Source organism: Vitis riparia, chromosome 12 (assembly GCF_004353265.1).
Source record: "Vitis riparia cultivar Riparia Gloire de Montpellier isolate 1030 chromosome 12, EGFV_Vit.rip_1.0, whole genome shotgun sequence".
Lineage (NCBI taxonomy): Eukaryota > Viridiplantae > Streptophyta > Magnoliopsida > Vitales > Vitaceae > Vitis > Vitis riparia.
This window is the reverse complement of record NC_048442.1, coordinates 14,094,954-14,112,252: the sequence shown is the minus strand read 5'-3', so window position 1 is coordinate 14,112,252 and position 17,299 is coordinate 14,094,954. Positions and strand designations below refer to the sequence as shown.

General features: G+C 37.2%; 3 protein-coding genes across 8 annotated transcripts; 1 reads left to right on the top strand and 2 right to left on the bottom strand.

Annotated features, from left to right (window-relative positions):
- Positions 1-1,300: 1,300 nt before the first annotated feature.
- LOC117926731 (probable E3 ubiquitin-protein ligase XERICO) lies at positions 1,301-3,887 on the bottom strand. Of its 3 annotated transcripts, XM_034845991.1 has the most exons (3): positions 3,544-3,887; positions 3,158-3,213; positions 1,301-3,046 (listed from the first exon to the last, which is right to left on the bottom strand). In XM_034845991.1, exon 3 carries the CDS (start codon positions 2,990-2,992, stop codon positions 2,537-2,539), a length of 456 nt encoding a protein of 151 aa, XP_034701882.1. In that variant the 5' UTR covers positions 2,993-3,046; positions 3,158-3,213; positions 3,544-3,887; the 3' UTR covers positions 1,301-2,536. The 3 variants fall into 3 exon arrangements, with proteins under 3 accessions (XP_034701882.1, XP_034701880.1, XP_034701881.1); XM_034845989.1 differs by lacking the exon at positions 3,158-3,213 and having other exon boundaries at positions 3,544-3,884; XM_034845990.1 differs by lacking the exon at positions 3,544-3,887 and having other exon boundaries at positions 3,158-3,537.
- Positions 3,888-6,353: 2,466 nt separating this feature from the next.
- LOC117926730 (RRP15-like protein) lies at positions 6,354-9,680 on the top strand. 2 transcript variants are annotated; one of them, XM_034845988.1, is made up of 9 exons: positions 6,354-6,411; positions 6,983-7,457; positions 7,546-7,647; positions 7,805-7,886; positions 7,998-8,017; positions 8,162-8,222; positions 8,743-8,822; positions 9,009-9,116; positions 9,290-9,680. In XM_034845988.1, exons 2-9 carry the CDS (start codon positions 7,008-7,010, stop codon positions 9,347-9,349), a joined length of 963 nt encoding a protein of 320 aa, XP_034701879.1. In that variant the 5' UTR covers positions 6,354-6,411; positions 6,983-7,007; the 3' UTR covers positions 9,350-9,680. The 2 variants fall into 2 exon arrangements, with proteins under 2 accessions (XP_034701879.1, XP_034701878.1); XM_034845987.1 differs by lacking the exon at positions 6,354-6,411 and adding an exon at positions 6,445-6,551 and having other exon boundaries at positions 6,985-7,457.
- Positions 9,681-9,991: 311 nt separating this feature from the next.
- Positions 9,992-17,016, bottom strand: LOC117926729 (zinc finger protein CONSTANS-LIKE 9). Of its 3 annotated transcripts, none has more exons than XM_034845985.1 (5): positions 16,653-17,016; positions 15,272-15,970; positions 13,562-13,789; positions 12,399-12,700; positions 9,992-10,703 (listed from the first exon to the last, which is right to left on the bottom strand). In XM_034845985.1, the coding sequence occupies exons 2-5, from the start codon at positions 15,857-15,859 to the stop codon at positions 10,574-10,576; spliced, it is 1,248 nt and encodes a 415-aa protein (XP_034701876.1). In that variant the 5' UTR covers positions 15,860-15,970; positions 16,653-17,016; the 3' UTR covers positions 9,992-10,573. The 3 variants fall into 3 exon arrangements, with proteins under 3 accessions (XP_034701876.1, XP_034701875.1, XP_034701877.1); XM_034845984.1 differs by lacking the exon at positions 16,653-17,016 and adding an exon at positions 16,165-16,593; XM_034845986.1 differs by lacking the exon at positions 16,653-17,016 and adding an exon at positions 16,178-16,593.
- Positions 17,017-17,299: the final 283 nt, after the last annotated feature.

Here is a 17,299-nt window from a genome sequence, read left to right as displayed (position 1 = left end):
AAGTTTGGTTGAAGTTTCAAGTTAGTGGAACCCTCATTCGGTTAGGAGGTTGAGGGGAGTGGACGTAGACAAGGAAGTGTCGAACCACTATAAACCCGAGTTTGAATTCTCTCAACTCTATCTCTTTACTTTGCTTATCTTTTGTTTAATTTTGTTGTGATTGAAAAGATTTTAAAAACCCAATTCACCCCCCCTTTTGGGTTTTTTTCTTAACTAAACATAGCTTTTGTTTTCTCAAAAATATATGTGACAAATCATCTATTGAAAAGACGGTTTCCAAAATAAATAAACAATCATAATTATTTTTTTTTTTTTTGGAAATCATCTCAAGAGACTATTTCCACAAAAAAAAATAAAAAAAAAAATTAAGCAATTGGAAAATCCAAGCTGCAAAAATTTTCCATTATGCAAAATATTATTACGTTAAAAGAAAGGATAAAAAGTATAAGATCTTAATTATTTTGATCTTAATCATTTTCAATTTCAATTAAAACAGAATCAAACTAATACTTAATTAGATATAACTAAATATTTGAAAAAAAAGGACTGAATCAAACTAGTACATAATAAGGTACAACTAAATATTTGAAAATTATTTTTATAAAAAGTATGAGATCTTAATCATTTTTCCGCTTTAAAACGACTAAATCAAACTAATACTTAATCAGGTACAACTAAATATTTGAAATTTATTTTTATAAAAAGTATAAGATTTTAATCATTTTCAATTTCAATTAAAACAACTGAATCAAACTAATACTTAATAAGGTACAACTAAATATTTGAAAATTATTTTTATAAAAAATATAAGATCTTAATCATGTTTCTGCTTTAAAACGACTGAATCAAACTAATACTTAATCAGGTACAACTATATTTTTATAAAAAGTATAAGATCTTAATTATTTTTTCACTTTAAAAAGACTAAATCAAACTAATATATAATAAGGTACAACTAAATATTTGAAAATTACTTTTATAAAAAGTATAAGATCTTAATCAATTCCATAACCAATCAAACACAGAGCACAAGTCTAGGAGAATGACGTTACACTTATGATCAAAGTGTATTCATGATACAATTTGATTAATCTTGCTTCTTGGTATATATCTTTTTATTTATTTTTAGTATATATTATAATAGACAAAATTCCATTCGATCTAATTCTACCACCTTTATATAGATTTTAACTTGATAAATAAATAATACCGATTTGGTCTCTATATTAATTTATGGTGTTGGCTTCTAGAAGCCATAAGAAATGAAAATATCATGTACAGTTATGCAATAGTGATGAGAGCAATGCAACGATGTCATCAGATTATCCAAGAATTCAAGTACAATTGCATTCAAAATACGGTTTTTGGGTGGAATTTGTGTGTCAACCTATGATACTATTGTTCCCTCCATATGCTGTTATGATTCACCCTTAAAACCTTTGTAGAAAGGGCTTACCAGTGAACCAACCAATTTTCAAATTTCAAAATTTGTGGTCTGAAAACTAATAATCTGAAGGGGATTTTGCTCATGTATGCCATAGCTTGAAAACTGCAATGAGAACATGACGACCAAATCAAGGATCCATTCCAAGATAAAAGGGAAAAGCTCATGTTAGTTAGACCTGCAATCCATTAAGCAGATTGATTATGGAAGATTTTATGATTCATAAAATGAAAATATAATAACTTCGTTGCAGCAGAAAAATGACCCATTTCTCCGATGAAATCCAGGAGATGAACCAGAAAGGATAGAGTGTTCAACATTGTTGCTTGCTTGGTGGCCCATCACCCAGGACCAAAGAGGCTGAAGAGAACACCCAGGATCTTTGAGCCTTAGGAGAAATAACCAAAGCAAAAACATGTTGGATTCTTTTGGTGGAACTCGCCCTACCACCATTGGCTCTAAACTCTTAGAATCATCATTGGGATGAACCACTCAAGTATCAAAAAAAAAAATGCAATGAATCAGTACTCAGCTTTCAGGGAAAGAGAAATGACTCTTGGGTTCATTTCTGTTTATGACATGAAGAGGTTTTCCTAAATCTGCTCCCTTCATAACTTGTGGGCGTTTCATTTTTGTTCTTCTTTGAAGGAGGTCGTCTCCATGAATTTTAGCAACCAAAGTGAGACTCATAACCCATTACCATAGGTGCCCACTCGCAAGCCATCTGGGCTAATTAGGAAGCATCCTTTTTCAAAGTCTTGTCCTGTTTAGTGGCATTCTGGAGAAGAGAAAGGCAAACATCCATCCAAATCTCAAAAAAAGGGAAACCCCACAGCTTTAGATGGAAGAAAAGATGCACAAAACATCAGAAACCTCACAACATGTACAATATATATATATACATATATAGACATGGGATATGTGACCCTGATATCATATAGATTCTTCACATAAAGGCATAAAACTGGAGCATATAACTAACATATGAATAAAAGATACACCTAGCTGATGATATTCATGTAAAACACCTATACATAAGCTGTACAGTGATATTTGAATATTTCCTCAACTTGTGATTCTCCCAGATATTGCTTACCAAAAGCAAGATGTTTCCTCTTCCGGCATTAAGGGAGTCCTGCACAGAGGGCAGGTGATGTTCCAATAGTCCAGCCACTTCTCCAAGCAAACCTTGTGAAAAAAATGGCCACAAGGCAGGTGATTTATCTCAGAGTCTGGTTCAAATCGAGTCAAGCAAACCGCACAGTCATGTTCAAGGCGCTTGCAGGAGCACACTGTGTCAAACCTGATTGCTGGGTTCCTGCTCCTGAATTCCTCCATGCAGGTCTCAGATGGGTTCCGCCTAAACTCAAAGGGCTCTGAGGTGGGTTCAGGGGAGTCGGAGGAGGATGGGTTTGCGGAGAGGTGAATTCCAATGACATGGAGGATGGCCCGGACTATGCCCTTGAAGATGGAGATGGAGAGAGCTGTGTTCACCAGAAGCACACACAGTACTCCTTCAGATGGGGCTGGGAGACTCGATAGTCCCATGCTGCTCCAAATTGGAGTTTTGGGATTTAGATTTGCGGAGAAGGAGGCTCTGATCTGAAAGACCATCAACAGGGATGTCAAAACATTATATCAGAGACCAAAAACTGAAGAAAATGAACCAGAAATCCAAAATAAGAGACTTGCAGACTTGCAGATTAAGATTACCCAGGAACTAGCACTGGAAATCAAGGATGAGCCTTGCAATCCAGTGAATGGAGGAACTGATATGATAAGAGCATTAGTCAAAATCAAACGGAACGAGGTTTCCAAATCCACCGTGATCAGAAAAAGGGAAAAAAAGAAGAAGCCAAAACCACAAGCAGCTAGAAACAGAAACAAGGTGAGAATGGAGGAGCAAAGGAACACAAACCCATTTTCCAAAACCAAACACAACCCCACAAAAAATGTGCCACAAAGTGATGAAAAAACCCCACCATGATAAAAGTCTGAGATCTAGCATTTTATCGCATGATAGCAAAACAAAACAACACACAAAGAACAAATTTTTCTTTTTTCCTTCTTTATGGATTCTCTTTTGCAATGAGACTTACAGGGTTGAGCTTGAGAAGATGATGGGGGCGTTGGAGTGATCAGGAAGGAGAAGAAGCAGCAGCAGCAGCAGCAGCAGAGAAATTCATGGGATCCCAAGATGTTGAATTGACAGCAGAAGTCGATTAATGAGCTGCAATGGTTACTCCTCTGCTCTTCCTCCTTTATATATAGCACACTAATTATGAATCATTACCACCCATATGCCCCCAACCATGGTTAACCCTTCCGCCTTTTCCGGACCCTATGGCCCCAACCATGGTTACTTTATATCATTACTTTTCTCCTTTCCCCTCTCTTTCCCCTTTCAATTTTAGCCTCCAAACTTTTCACATAGTGCCCGGCCCTGTACTACTTTGTGAAGAAGTTGGAGAGAAGATAAAAAAAACAAACACTAGTGCTATTTGTATTCCCACACTAAATTTGAGATATATCTCCTTACATGAATGCTATGCCAAGTTACTAGTGACTAGGAAGTGTCCCCCTCCCACATATCTTACTCACCAAATAGACAAGTGTCCGGTTTATCTTCTGATCAAGTTGTCCTATGGCTGACATATGGTCGCCAGCCAGCGTATCATTTCTATGTTCAATGCATGTGCACGTGTTTATGTATGCATGCCTACACATGTACATGCGCGAGTTGTCGCGCATGTAATTTATATATAGTTTGAGAGGTGGTCTTCAATGTGTTGGCAAGATGGCAGGGCAAGGGGGGCCTTGATGGCACCTCTAGTTGTTGCTTCATATCCAGGTGGCATGTGATTGCAAGTGTCTACAAAAATTTGGCCAGGAATGAATCAAGATGATGACTCGAATGTATCACATTCAAAGTCATGTCTTCATCACTTTGGATAAGTCCTTTTCCCTCCTACTTTCACATCTCTTAGATTCTTCTCCAATTTCATCGAACAAAAATTTGGAAATGGTGATGTTGTTAAAGAGTAATTAGTAGGAACTTCTTGTATGGAATCTGAAACAGCTCACTGCAGGAAGAAGAGAATAAAGCAGCACCATTGCTTTGGTTGGTGTAGAGCGGTTGAGTACACAAGTCTAGAGAATGCCAAAGCGTAAAAGGAAAAACAAGCTAGTTTGTCTCCATATCCAATTCACCCCATGATTCTGAATGAGTAGTTTCTGTCATTGGACCACTGAGAAAGAGAGGAAACAAAGCTTGGAAAAGGAAAATTCAATGGAAAATCTAAGTGGGTAAGGGGTGGAACACCGATATTTTTAGAATGATGGGGGGTTTTGAAGGGTTGATCAGGATATGATATAAAAACAATGGGCTGTTTGGTTGAAGTGATGAAAGCAACCTTTACTCCGAATGATAAATGTTTAGAGGCACAATTTGTTTGGCAAAAGTGGTGGGACAGGACGAGACTAGTTACTTAATTGCTTGATGATTTGTCTTTTCTTACCTAACAAAAAAAACCTGAAAGAAGATCAATGTATATAACCATATATGCTTTTATAAATTATCTTTTCTAAGTAATGGGGCCCTCCACTTGTCACATCCCTTTGTCTTTGACACTAGCCATGTATCTCAATTCTCAACACATTTCATATGCTGAGGAATGGGAGAACAAGTTGATTCCGGGATGGTAACTTTTCTCATATCATTTTCTTAATTTCATTTCATGTGAATTAGAATATGATTGTTGAATTCATAAAGGTAGCCTTGGTGAGTGTAAAGTCCAAGCAATTCTATCAGTGGAATGATTGGTAGATAGGAGAGGAGAGGGTGTGTGGTAGGCTGGTACCACCTCATTCTCTTCAGAAATTTCCTTAGAAGAAACCTTAGAAATTTCCCAAAAGCCCCCTTTAGAGAGTACTTGAAAGGGAAGCAAAATTTTCAACAGAGGGAAGAAGGAAAGAAACCTTAGAAGAACATGGATATATGATATTGAAAACCATCCCAGTGACTACTAAGTTGTTAGGTACTTGGATGGATTTCTAAAAAACTGAAAACCCTTTTTTAAGTTCAATCAAGCCATCCTGGAGGATTAAGTGGCGCTAGCACTACCCTTGGAGAGCACCAACCATATATGAGTCTTTCAACATGATTCAAACAACTTGACTGATAATGGGGGCTATGATTTGATTTAAGAATATTCATCAATGTGACTTGGGCTTGAGGGTGGCTATTTTGAGTGGATATTTGAAACCCGCATTGCCCATATCCTCCCAATTATGAATTGTCCAAATTTTGGAAGATAATAAACCCATCAATCAAGATTGAAAATGAAGGCATAACTTAACTAATAACCTTAAATTATAAGGTAGGTAAAGACAAGTGATGATTTGGTCCCTTGGAAACCACCCTCCACATATTCCATTCCCATTCATTCATGTAGATTGAAAGAAACATATTGGAACTTCTCTTCTTCTCTATCCTCTAAAACAGAAGAGAGTTGAAAACATGTTATTTCTTTACAATAATTTTAAAGTGTTTTTCCATTTTTGTCTTTGAAATGATATTATACATCACTGCATATTACCTTAATAGATACTAACTTAAGAAAATGATTTTTCATATTTAAGTTTTTCAGTAGAATTTTGTTGTAAGAAGTAATTCTTTAAGTTTTTAAGTAGAATTTTGTTGTCAGAAATAATTAAGAATGACTTACCAATAGTAAGAATTTTTTCCTTTCCGGAATTTTCTTTTTCCTTTCTTGGGTGATTTTGGTCTTCTGGAAAATTTGGGAATCATTGTTCGGGCCTGCAACCATTGCACCTCCAAGCCCAAGCCCAAGCCCAAAATTAGCTTGGGCGCTCTTTCTCTCTCTTTGCCTTTCACCTCATTGAGGAAGAAGAAGAGCCTCACGCCTTCTGTTCTCTTCAATTTCTCTACGCCTAGGGTTTCGAAGAGAATAGCCCAAGCCCAAGCCCAAGCCCAAAATTAGCTAGGGCGCGCTTTCTCTCTCTTTGCCTTTCACCTCATTGAAGAAGAAGAAGAGCCTCACGCTTCAGTTCTCTTCAATTTCTCTACGCCTAGGGTTTCGAAGAGGTATTCTTCCAACAGCTTCCTCACCTTTCTCTTGCTTCCAAACCTTTGTTTATACTCCAACAAGTTCGAAATAAACTGATTTTTATTTTTTATTTTTTATTTATTTTCCTGCTGAAAAATCGAAGCTTGTTTGCCATTTTTGTGAGAATTGATTTTCTCTTTTCTGGGAACGTCGGAATGGTATTTTTGAGTTATACCGTGTTCTTGTATTAGTTGCTTTGCGTTCAATTATACTGCATGATTGTTGATAAGTGATGAATTTTGTTTTGATATATGAAACATATTATCAGGGTAGTTTATGTATACTAGTGTTTGCTGTGTAATTGCATGCTATCAGTATATTAGGTTATCCGTCATTGAGCAAACCTGCGTCATAACTGCATCGATGGAGGTTGTCTTTCTCTGGGGGCTGATTCCTTTTGATTTCTTGTAGAGGATAGAATTGTGTACCAGGCCATGGCAGAAGAATCCCAAAAGTTAGAAACTGTAAATTTATCAAAAAAGAGGCGATTAGGGCATAAGAAAGGAAATAAGACAAAGAAGAAACTAAAAGGGTTTGATGGCAGTGGAAAGAGGATTAAAATAGACAGGAGAATGAAAAAGCTGTTTCGCAAAAGAGCAAGAGATTATAATTCAGACGACGATGAAGATGAGGGGGATGATGGTGGGTATGCTGTTGCAACCAAAGGTGAAAACGCAGTGCCTATTATAAAAGAGGTGGCATTGGATGGTAAGGATTCTTCAGAAGAAGAAGAGGACCACCAGGATATTGATGAAGAAAATGAAATTTCTGAGGATGAAGAAGGTGAAATTCAACCAGGAATTACAAAGCTCACAGAAGGTTGTAGAGCATTCAGGCTAGCATTCAAAAAAATCATAAAGAAGAACGTGTCTGATGTTTCCCTGGTGAGTTGCTTGGCTGTAATTTGTTTTTTCTTCTTTTTTCTGTAGGCAAACAAGGATAAAATGTTATATAAAATCAATATCATTGCAGGGTCCAGTATTATCAGGACACAAGAAGCTAGTTGCAGAAAAACTTGCTGAAGAGGAAGCTGAACAGAAGGTCAAGGGAGATGTCAAAAAGGAAAAACACCTGGTATTTATCTTTTTATTTCATTATAACTCTTTAACATCTTGGGTTCAAAAATATTTGACAATTTTATTAGTTATTTGTGATAATATCTATAATATAATTTACACTTCTGTTGCAATTACATTTATATTATTTCATTGTGTGCTTCTTAATCTAATAGCTGGGAGAGAAGGGCCATGTGAAGCCTGCCAATTTCTTGGATTCACATGAAAAGTTTCTGATAGGCGTTGCTACAAAAGGAGGTATTTTTTTTTTGTTTGTTTGTTTTTTTAGCTGAAAATATCTGAAATTGGTTCATGTTTTTGCCGGAACTAACTTGGTTCATGTTTTCCATGTGTACTCTGGAGTTTCAGTGGTCAAGTTATTTAATGCTGTAAGTTTCTCTTCAAATGTTTTACCTTGTTGTGTCCCTTTGAAAGTCCATAGTTTCTAACTATGTTATAATGAAATTGTTTGCTGTTGCTGCTACATTCAAGCATATTGGATCTAAACATTGGTTGTTTGGTTTCTTAAACAGGTCAACAAGGCACAGAATGCTCAGAAAGGCTTGAATGCTTCGAGATTTAAGGATGAAAAAGGTAATTTGAAGGACCCTGATTACAATTTGAAATCCCCTTTATTTTTTGTTATTCCATTTTTTTTCCTTGTTGAGCTTGAGATATGAACTATGAATGGAAATTGTATTGTTTTTTTTATTTGTTAAGCAGTTCTGATTAGGACTGAAATGGAATCATCTTTGCTGTCTTGACATGGGCATTGTTTTTATGTTCCGTATTATATTGATCAAGGCCACTGTCATGCAATATTTTGGTGGTCATACTGTTTAGAAAATTGCCTTCTAGTATACTGAGCCATTTTTGCATGCCATACTCTAGTAAAATCGATATGGGTATCCTGGGCTAGAAGGTTTGTTATAACATAATCTGAAGTTATATCTTCATTGGCATTCTGGTTTGGAAGTTTTGCTTGAACTCAAATATAACAGCATTTTAATTTAACCTGTACCATGTTATTATTAGTCTAGTCTGCACTTATTTCTTCTCTCTTTTCAGCCCTATGTGATTCTGATTTTGGTGAATATTATCTCAATGTTGCCAGCAATAATTAAGCGGAGGAAAGAAGCCTTCTTTTCCGAGTTGGGGAAGACAACATTGTCATCAGCTAGCACTTCTGCCAAGGTTGGTGTTTTGGTATTACTTTTTTAATGAATATTCCTGGTCTCCCACTGTGAGATCTTATCAGAATCTATTATTCCTAGTTTCTTGATGAGGTTATACATCAAAACCATGCAATTGGTCACTTGGTGAGGTTGGCACCACTAGTTCCAAGCTATTGAGGTAATGACAAATTACCATGACATGCAGGCTCATACATCGAGTGGTCCAGTGGATGGTGAGGGGCCTGCCTGGGCTCCATTGCGTGACAGTTATATGCTAACAAGTTCCAAGTTGAAGAACTGGGATAAGATGCCAGTAAGGAGTTTCTTCATTATCTTGTTAAATGCTTCACAAATCATAAGAATTTTACATTCAGTGTCTAAAAAATGCTTCACAAGTCACAAGACTCACGATTAGCAGATCCTTGCGCTATTGTTTTCTCTTCTTACTTCCCCCATTAATGAAATTTCTTTGCAATGTGCATTTAGGATTCTATCACAGAAGATGAGATTGAAAGGATGCCACTAGATAGCTCTGATGATGATTGATTACATGGAACGGCAGGACCAACAGGCTCTCGGGTGGATTTTCTCAGCCTGGGGAAATTGAAGCAGTGTCTTTGTATTGATGCCCCTTTCAAAGCTCTGTAATGGCCTACGGAACAACTCAAATGGTTCAGGCTAGATAGGGTTTAGTTTCGTATTCTTTTGCTGTAACTTAAATATAATATCATGTTTGGTTGATCGAGAGTTGAAAAGGATGGTATACCTAGTAATTTACTCGGGCAATTTTGAATTTCTGCCCACTTATCTCTAGATCACAGTGAAGATGTTCGCTATGTCCATTAATCCGAGGATGATGGTTACAACCCATTGTTCATGGCATTCACCTCTCTTTAACTAAGACCATTTGTTTCTTAACTTAAAAATGCTTGAAAAATGCGAGTGCAACATGCTTCATCCGCATGATAGGTAGGTTTAAGTGAGAATTTTCAGAACAGAATAATTGAGGACCATCTTTTGGTCTGCACAAAACCTCCGGAAATGCCTTGTGTATGGTTAAGTGTTTGTGTACAAAGGAGAAAAAAATGCAAGGCAGATGGTACTTAACACTCTGATAACAAAATGGTTTTGCAAATAGCTAACTTAATATCTCTACTGTCTTTTCAGACAAATCCACAGAACCTCGAGAAGAGCTAAAATATCCCATCTTATATTAAGTTACTCAAGCGATAATGTCTCAATTTTCAACGGCATATATAATTACCATCTGCTGTACAACCCCCTGCGAACTGTATAACCCACCTGCATATACACTGCTCCTACGCTATACAAATACAAAAAGTACGAATGCAAGCTTTGTCTGGCCTATTAGCAACTCACAGGAAGCTAGTTCATGGAAGTAACAAAAACAGGAAAAAATAGAAGACTGGAGAAACAGTAAGCACTCTCCTTTCCCTGAAAAAGTTCAGCATGTCATAGGACATGGGAAGGTAAGTGAAAAGCCATTGCCTCATCTTTTATCAGATGTCACGATCTCAAGATCCATTGGTTCTTTCGGGGTCAGGAGAATTACATTCCTGGCTCTGAATTTGTTGATCCACCCATTTCTACTGATAACAAGTTGACAACCCAAGGCCCCAATCATATTTCATTGTGCAGGAAAATCATGCATCGATTTTATCCATGTCACAAGCAATCTTAACCAATTCTTCCCAGGTTTGAGATTTGGGGTGTTTCTCTCCTTTTTAAGTATGATTGAAGATTGTAATCTCAGAAGCTCCGGGTTTCGCTTATTGGGTCATAGTCATAAGCTTCACCAGCCTTGACAAAGCGCCCCTTCACACGCTGTCTAACATCAGCCCTTGCCTTCCGTGAAGCATACCTCACTCTTTTATCAAATCTGTTAAAAAGGTTAAAAATGATGATTAAATAAATGAATAGTGTCGCAAAACAAGGAACCCAAAGGGCTATAAATCAAAACAAGAGTTCAACAAATTAATAGCATATCAGCCAGGATAGCAAGCATATATATGTTATTATTATAGGAATAAACAACAGGAACGCAATACAGACATGCATTTCTACACTGTATGTGGGACTTCTGATAATTCATGTGTTCTGCAACCCTGCAATGCTACCTTGATTTTCTTGATTGCACATTTGAATAGAACTTTAAAATAATAACAGTTTAATTTCAATTGGTACAATGTCCATTCATAAAACGGCGAACATCAGATATCATATTTAATTCGCTTATTCTCTATTTTCCTTTTCCCCCATTTTGGGCAAGTGAGAAACACCTACAACACCAATTTGTCAACTTCAAAATTACACTGAAGCAGAAATGCACCTACGTCATAGAAAGGAAAATAAAAACCTGCAACACATGGACATTTTATAAATGCATGGCGGGTGGTGCTCCCGTGAGGTTAGGGGAGGGGCATGGAGTAAGGTTGTGAAAAGCAATTAGGAAACTTGGCTACCTTGTTAGCTCTAGAATATCTTTTGTGGTGGGTAATGGCCAAAGGGTGAGCTTTCGGAAGGACAAGTGGTGTGGAACCTTACCGTTGTGCGATTCTTTCCCCTCCTTATTTGCGTTAACTACAGCCAAAGAGGCTTAGGTGAGTGATTTATGGACTGTTTCAGCAAGTGGGGAAAGGGGGCGAGTTGGAACCCTCATTCACTAGGCGTTTCAATGATTGGGAGTTGGATGAGGTGGAGAACCTGCTGGGGCGATTGTGTGGGGAAAGAGTGATGTTGGATGAGGAGGATAGGGTGAGGTGGTTGGTGTCCAAAGATGGTAACTTTTCGGTAAAGTCCCTTTACAAAGTCTTAGAGTCGGATTCATCAGTGTGCTTCCCAATGAAGATAATCTGGAACTCTTGGGTGCAGCCAAAAATTAGTTTGTTTGCTTGGGAAGCTTCATGGGGAAAAGCTCTAACTTTAGACCAAATTTAGAAGAAGTGATGGGCTTTAGCAAATAGATGTTTTTTGTGCCAAGTTTATGAGGAGTCTATTGACCATCTTCTCCTCCATTGTGAAAAGATGAGGGAGGTGTGGAAACTATTTTTTACCCTGTTTGGTGTTGTTAGGAGTTTCCTTCCTTGGTAAGGAAGACCCTTTTGGGCTGGGATAGAGCTTGGGTGGGCAAAAAGCGCAGAATTGTGGAAAACGAGCCCTCTGTGCTTGTTTTGGTCAGTTTGAAATGCAAGAAATAGAATTGCCTTTGAAGATAGGGTGTTGTCGTTGCAAAGGCTGAAAGCTTCTTTTGTTTTTTCGCTTTGGTGGAGACCAAACTGTCTATAAAAGCTGATCCTTCAACGTTAATGGATTTCATTGATTGGGTGAGTTCCCGTGGCCGGGGGGGGAAGACGGGCTATTTTTGTACATCTTGTTTGGACAGTTTTCTTTTTGGTTACAGCTGTAAGGGGGAGAGTTTTTTGTTCTTGTACATCTTGGGCCGCTATTTTAGCACCTCTTATTAATACAATACCTTTGCTTACTCATAAAAAAAAATGGACATTTTATAAATGCGGTATGTTCACAGTAATAGGAGGGCCTAATGCTTTATTTCTATATTTTACACAGTACTTACTTGCGATTCTTCTTCTTTTCCCGGTAACGCATAACAGCACTACTCCTGCTAGTTGATGGCAAGGAGCTTTCAGGTCCTGGGGGACACCATGGAGGTTCCCCCATGAGAAATGTTGGAGAAGCCCCACAATCTTGATAGTCTCCTGCACTACTCTCGCCAGTGAGGCCAGAAAATGACAGGCTGGAATGGGCTTGCTTTCCCGTGAAACAAAGGATTGGTTCAGTTTTAGAGCTCATTATGGAATCAGCAGATGCTGCATTGCTGTAAGTTGGCTGCACTGCATTTGCTAGTCCGACTGACCCCTGGGAAAGGACACACAAATCTGACAATAAGTAAATTTTTCATTGAGTATGAACTCATGAATATGTATTAAACAATAGTGAAGAAGTTTGTTTACAACACTCTCATTAAAGACACAACAAAACTTACTAGGACACTCAAGCACATCTAATTGGTTGACATATATTTTCAAATCTGAATAACATGGGAGAAGCACATAAGAGACATATATAATGACAATATGAGGGTGGTTTTACATAGCACATGTTACAAATCATTGAGTATAGGAAGACTGAGTGTCATAACCACATCATTAATGCAGTTAAAGAGAGCTCCTAGTCGACTAAGTGCATTGAAACCCCAAGTGGCAATCACATCCATAAAAAATGTCTATTTTAACTAACATTTGAGAATAAAATGAAATTATTAATTTACTTGAACATTGAGTGACTGAAAAATTAAGATCATCAACAAGCCGTGTTAGTTCTTACAATATGTCTTGATCCTAGACATGGAACCATTTTTTTCTTTTCCCTGCCAAGACATTATATTTAATAATGAGCAACAATAATATATTCATTGCTTTCACAATAACATCCTTGAACCATTGAACATAAAAGAACTGCATACATTTGGTTTAAACAAATTATGGCACCATTTCTTTTTTCTTTTTTAATTTTTCTTTTTTGTTTTTAATTTGACAAGATAGATAGCACAGTTGATTATTTCCCGCAATTAGAAGATAAAAATTCACAACTATGGACTGAGACTATCAAGAAAGCTAAATGAAGTAGTGACAACAGTACCAAGAATCAATAAGGAGGTAATTGTCGATAAGGATAAGGAGAAAAAACATGAGAGAATATGAAATGTAAAGACAGAACCTCAGCTATAACTGCACCCTGACAGTGGGAATCAGCACCGGATGTGTCCATATTCCCAAACAAGCTATCAATTCCACCATTCTCAAAAAGCTGTTCAGAGTGGCTAAGAGCTACACCAAAGAGTTCTTCATAGTTCTCAAGATTCAAGTCAACTTCATCCATATTGAAGTCCTCATACAGACTATCATCTTCACAGAACCCAAGATCATCTGTTCCAGGACAGAGTAACTGCAAAATAATTTGGAACTATCAAAATATGGGAAACAAATGTTTAATAAAAACATAAAGCACTATAAAACCAAAGCTAGTAGCTGGATTATTTATTTATTTATTTCCAATTTGGTAAACCAGATAAAGAATCAGAAAATGAACTTTACTAACATTTTATTGATCTTGGGTACTACAAGACTGATATATTCAATATTATTCTCAAGTATTCTCATTTTATATCTCCAAGAGAAACCTGTTTGGGCCCCTTATTTGTAAGGGTCCCTCGCTCCTTATGAAGAGTTTTTCTCAACTGAGAGAATGAGGTAATTAAGGGTCTCAGAGAATTTGTTCTTGAAAGTAATCAAATATTGGAAATAAACAAGGGACACCAACAAATGAAGTACACAGAAAGAACACCAAATAGGTCCAGAAACCTACTAGCTCACATCTCAAGTCACTAGAAAGCAAGCTAGTTCCCAATGACATTCTAGTTGTAAGAACTCAGAATAAGATTGTCATAACCCAGCATGCTCTGCTGTCCAATGTGAAGGAAATGACATTTATATGAACCATCAAACAAGAACATGAGGTTGCATTCAATAGTTTCTGGTAGAATCTAACTCATAAAAGCATTAGCATAACCCAACTAGCTTTGCTGTCCAATCTAAAGGAGTTAGCAAGTCGATGAAAATACTTGTATATAAAATGACATTTATATGAACCATCAAACAAGAAAATGAGGTTACATTCAATAGTTTTTGGTAGAATCTAACTCATAAAAACATTAGTATAACCCAACTAGCTATGCTGTCCAATCTAAAGGAGTTAGCAAGTTGATGAAAATACATGTATACAAACCAACAAACAAGAATACAAAAACCACGATCACTATAAATGTTTATTGTAATCTATGCTAACCAAAGAAATCTGCTGAACGTAGCAAGCATGCAAAGCAAGGGCTAATACAGAATCTGTTTGAGAAAAACATTTTGCACAGAGAAAATTGTAAGATTGACAAAAATTGTGAAAATAATGACAGTAAATTTTCTAATACATAAGGGTGGCTCTGGCGGCAAGAAACTTCTACATGAATCCTTCACCAGGGAAAACAATACAATGCAAAGTTTGCTTGCCAGCTAGAAGTTGATAGGTTTAGTTATAAGCATAAAAAACTGTGAACATAAAATGTTCATGAGTCAGAAAATAATACCACGTGAAGCTTGTTACTTGAAGTTGATAAATTTAGTCAGAAGTACCTAAAACTTTAGATATAAAATGCTCATGAATCAGAATTTCTTGATTATCCAATCACCAGCATTCCAGCAGTTATACAGGGGATGAAAAAGCAAAGCCATTACCCATTTCTCTGAAAGTGGGCAATGCTTATCACTATGCTGTTGCTAGACCCTCCAAGAAAGAGAGAAGTAGTGCACTGGGATTTCCTATGGGAAATTTTATTTAAGCATTCAATATAATGTTTAGTAAAAAGTTTGCACTCACCTTAGGCAAAGTTAAATCAGCAGATCCAGATGGCTGGTCTAACTTTTGGGATGGAGAGTTGAGTTCAATAACTGAAGAGGAACCAATCAATATGCTCGACTTATCCACATCATTAGCATCATTCACTTCAACTGTGAGAGATGCGTCTTGCCTACTGCTATTTCCTGGAGGGCCCCAAGAGTTCATCTCACTGGTCTCGTTGAGGCACATTAAACTCAAACCCTGCTCACAAGTGGAATTGCCTGTAGAAGGCAAATCTAAAACAAATGGCCACATTGTAGAAAGCGCCTCAGATGAAGGGCAGCCTGAGTAACAATTGATAGTTTCCCTCTTATGTGATGAAGTGGAAGTAGATCCACCATGGCCAGTCCAATCACAATTTTGACAAAGAGAGATCTTCTCTTCGATACATCTAACAAATGCAGGTTGAGAATTGCATCTTTCACATAAAAGGGTCCTGGAATGGCGCTTGGAAAGCGCATTAGCAGAATGGACATGCCGATCACATGACAGACACAAGCTAGCAGCATCAGACCTACAATACACTATGGATCTCTGTTCTCCACAGAAATCACAAATGTAACCCATGTTTGAACACCAAACTATACAACTCTTCCAATTCCAACACCTCCACCTAACTGTGTATGCTGTATTAACCAACAGTGAATAAGTGGGTTTCAGCCGAATGTCTTCACAACCCTAAAAGAATTTCACAAAGAAACCAAAATTCAGAATCATTGCAGCTAAAAGTACACATTCAACAGAAAATGGGCAAATTAATTCAGGTCAACACAACAAAAGTATGATCGATTGATTTCGCTTTAAAATTAGGGAATAGTGTAAAATTCATTAGAATTGATAAGGCAAAAGATGGGTATTGCATCAAAATTCACATTTTGTTCAAACCTCGTCCACATTCACAAACACATCTGTTCCGATTCAGGAATCCCGAGTCAAAAAAGGGGAAAAAAAAAAAGTGCAGACGGGCAAAAAGTGAACTCTCAGACGTTTTCTACCCAGCTCCACGGCAACCCCAAAAATAAATCCCGAAGAAAACATAAGAGAGAGAAAAGGATTTAATCAAAAGGGTTGCAGAAGAGCTATGCCTAAATATATATTCAATTCAAGAAGATGAATCATGGAGTTTGAATCTGGCAGATGAGAAGTACGATTTTAACATGGAATTTATAATTTTTTTTTTCGTTTTGGGGGGTAAGAAAAGAAAAGAAAAACGAGGAATTGAGACAAGCAAATATTGCAAGTGGCAATTAAATTAAAGAAACGAAGTTCAAAGCTCGCAAACAATGAAAAACATTCCAAATAAAACGGGACAAAAAAAAAAAAAAAAAAACACAAGCAGAGAAAGAGGGGATACTGATACCTTCTGGAGAGGAAAGAGAAGGAGAAGAAATCATGAATGAAAAACCCTAAAAAGGTAGACGCTTTTGTTTTAAAGGGGAGTTGGGTACACAGTACTAAAAAGTCTATATTGCGGTTCTACTGGTAGGTTATAGAAATGAAAAGATTTCAGGATATGATTATGGCATTAAACCCATGAAAAGTGCAGGCCTAAGAGAGAAACCCAGGTGGGGTTCTGGCAGAGGGGAGGGACCCAATTCTCCAAGGTGTCCCTTTCTGTCAATGCTCCCAACACTGGCACTCCGGAAAGCAGAAAGGGCAAAAGGTATGGGCCCCTTCTTTAATTATCTTCCCCACACCCTTTTCTTCTCTTCTTTTTGGTGCCCGGTGCCCGGTGCCCGGTGCCCCTATTATCATGTCATACCCTGTACCAGCCAACAGACCCAGGTCAGCTTGTAAATTATGTTGTTTTCTTTCTTCTTAATTTTCTCCTATTTCAGAGGAAGTGTAATAGCAGAAGCCCTTGAAGGTATGTATGGCGGAGAGAGACTTGAGGGTGAAAAACGTGTCGCCATGTCCGATTGGAATTGGAAGTAATTATGATTAAAACGTTTTTATTAAAATTATTTATAACATAAATAAATAAATATAAGTATTAAGGTGTTAAGT

What these genes read in the sequence shown, in the direction of transcription:
- LOC117926730 (XM_034845988.1), top strand. Translation starts at nt 7,008, where the DNA reads ATGGCAGAAGAATCCCAAAAGTTAGAAACTGTAAATTTATCAAAAAAG. An exon ending in AGGCGTTGCTACAAAAGGAG is followed by an intron (nt 7,887 to 7,997) that starts GTATTTTTTTTT and finishes CTGGAGTTTCAG; the next exon opens with TGGTCAAGTTATTTAATGCT. An exon ending in CAGCTAGCACTTCTGCCAAG is followed by an intron (nt 8,823 to 9,008) that starts GTTGGTGTTTTG and finishes CATGACATGCAG; the next exon opens with GCTCATACATCGAGTGGTCC.
- LOC117926729 (XM_034845984.1), bottom strand. Translation starts at nt 16,188, where the DNA reads ATGTGGACGAGGTTTGAACAAAAT. An exon ending in CTGATTTAACTTTGCCTAAG is followed by an intron (nt 13,790 to 15,271) that starts GTGAGTGCAAAC and finishes ATTATTTTGCAG; the next exon opens with TTACTCTGTCCTGGAACAGA. An exon ending in GAAAAGAAGAAGAATCGCAA is followed by an intron (nt 10,704 to 12,398) that starts GTAAGTACTGTG and finishes CCTTTTTAACAG; the next exon opens with ATTTGATAAAAGAGTGAGGT.
- LOC117926731 (XM_034845991.1), bottom strand. Translation starts at nt 2,992, where the DNA reads ATGGGACTATCGAGTCTCCCAGCCCCATCTGAAGGAGTACTGTGTGTG.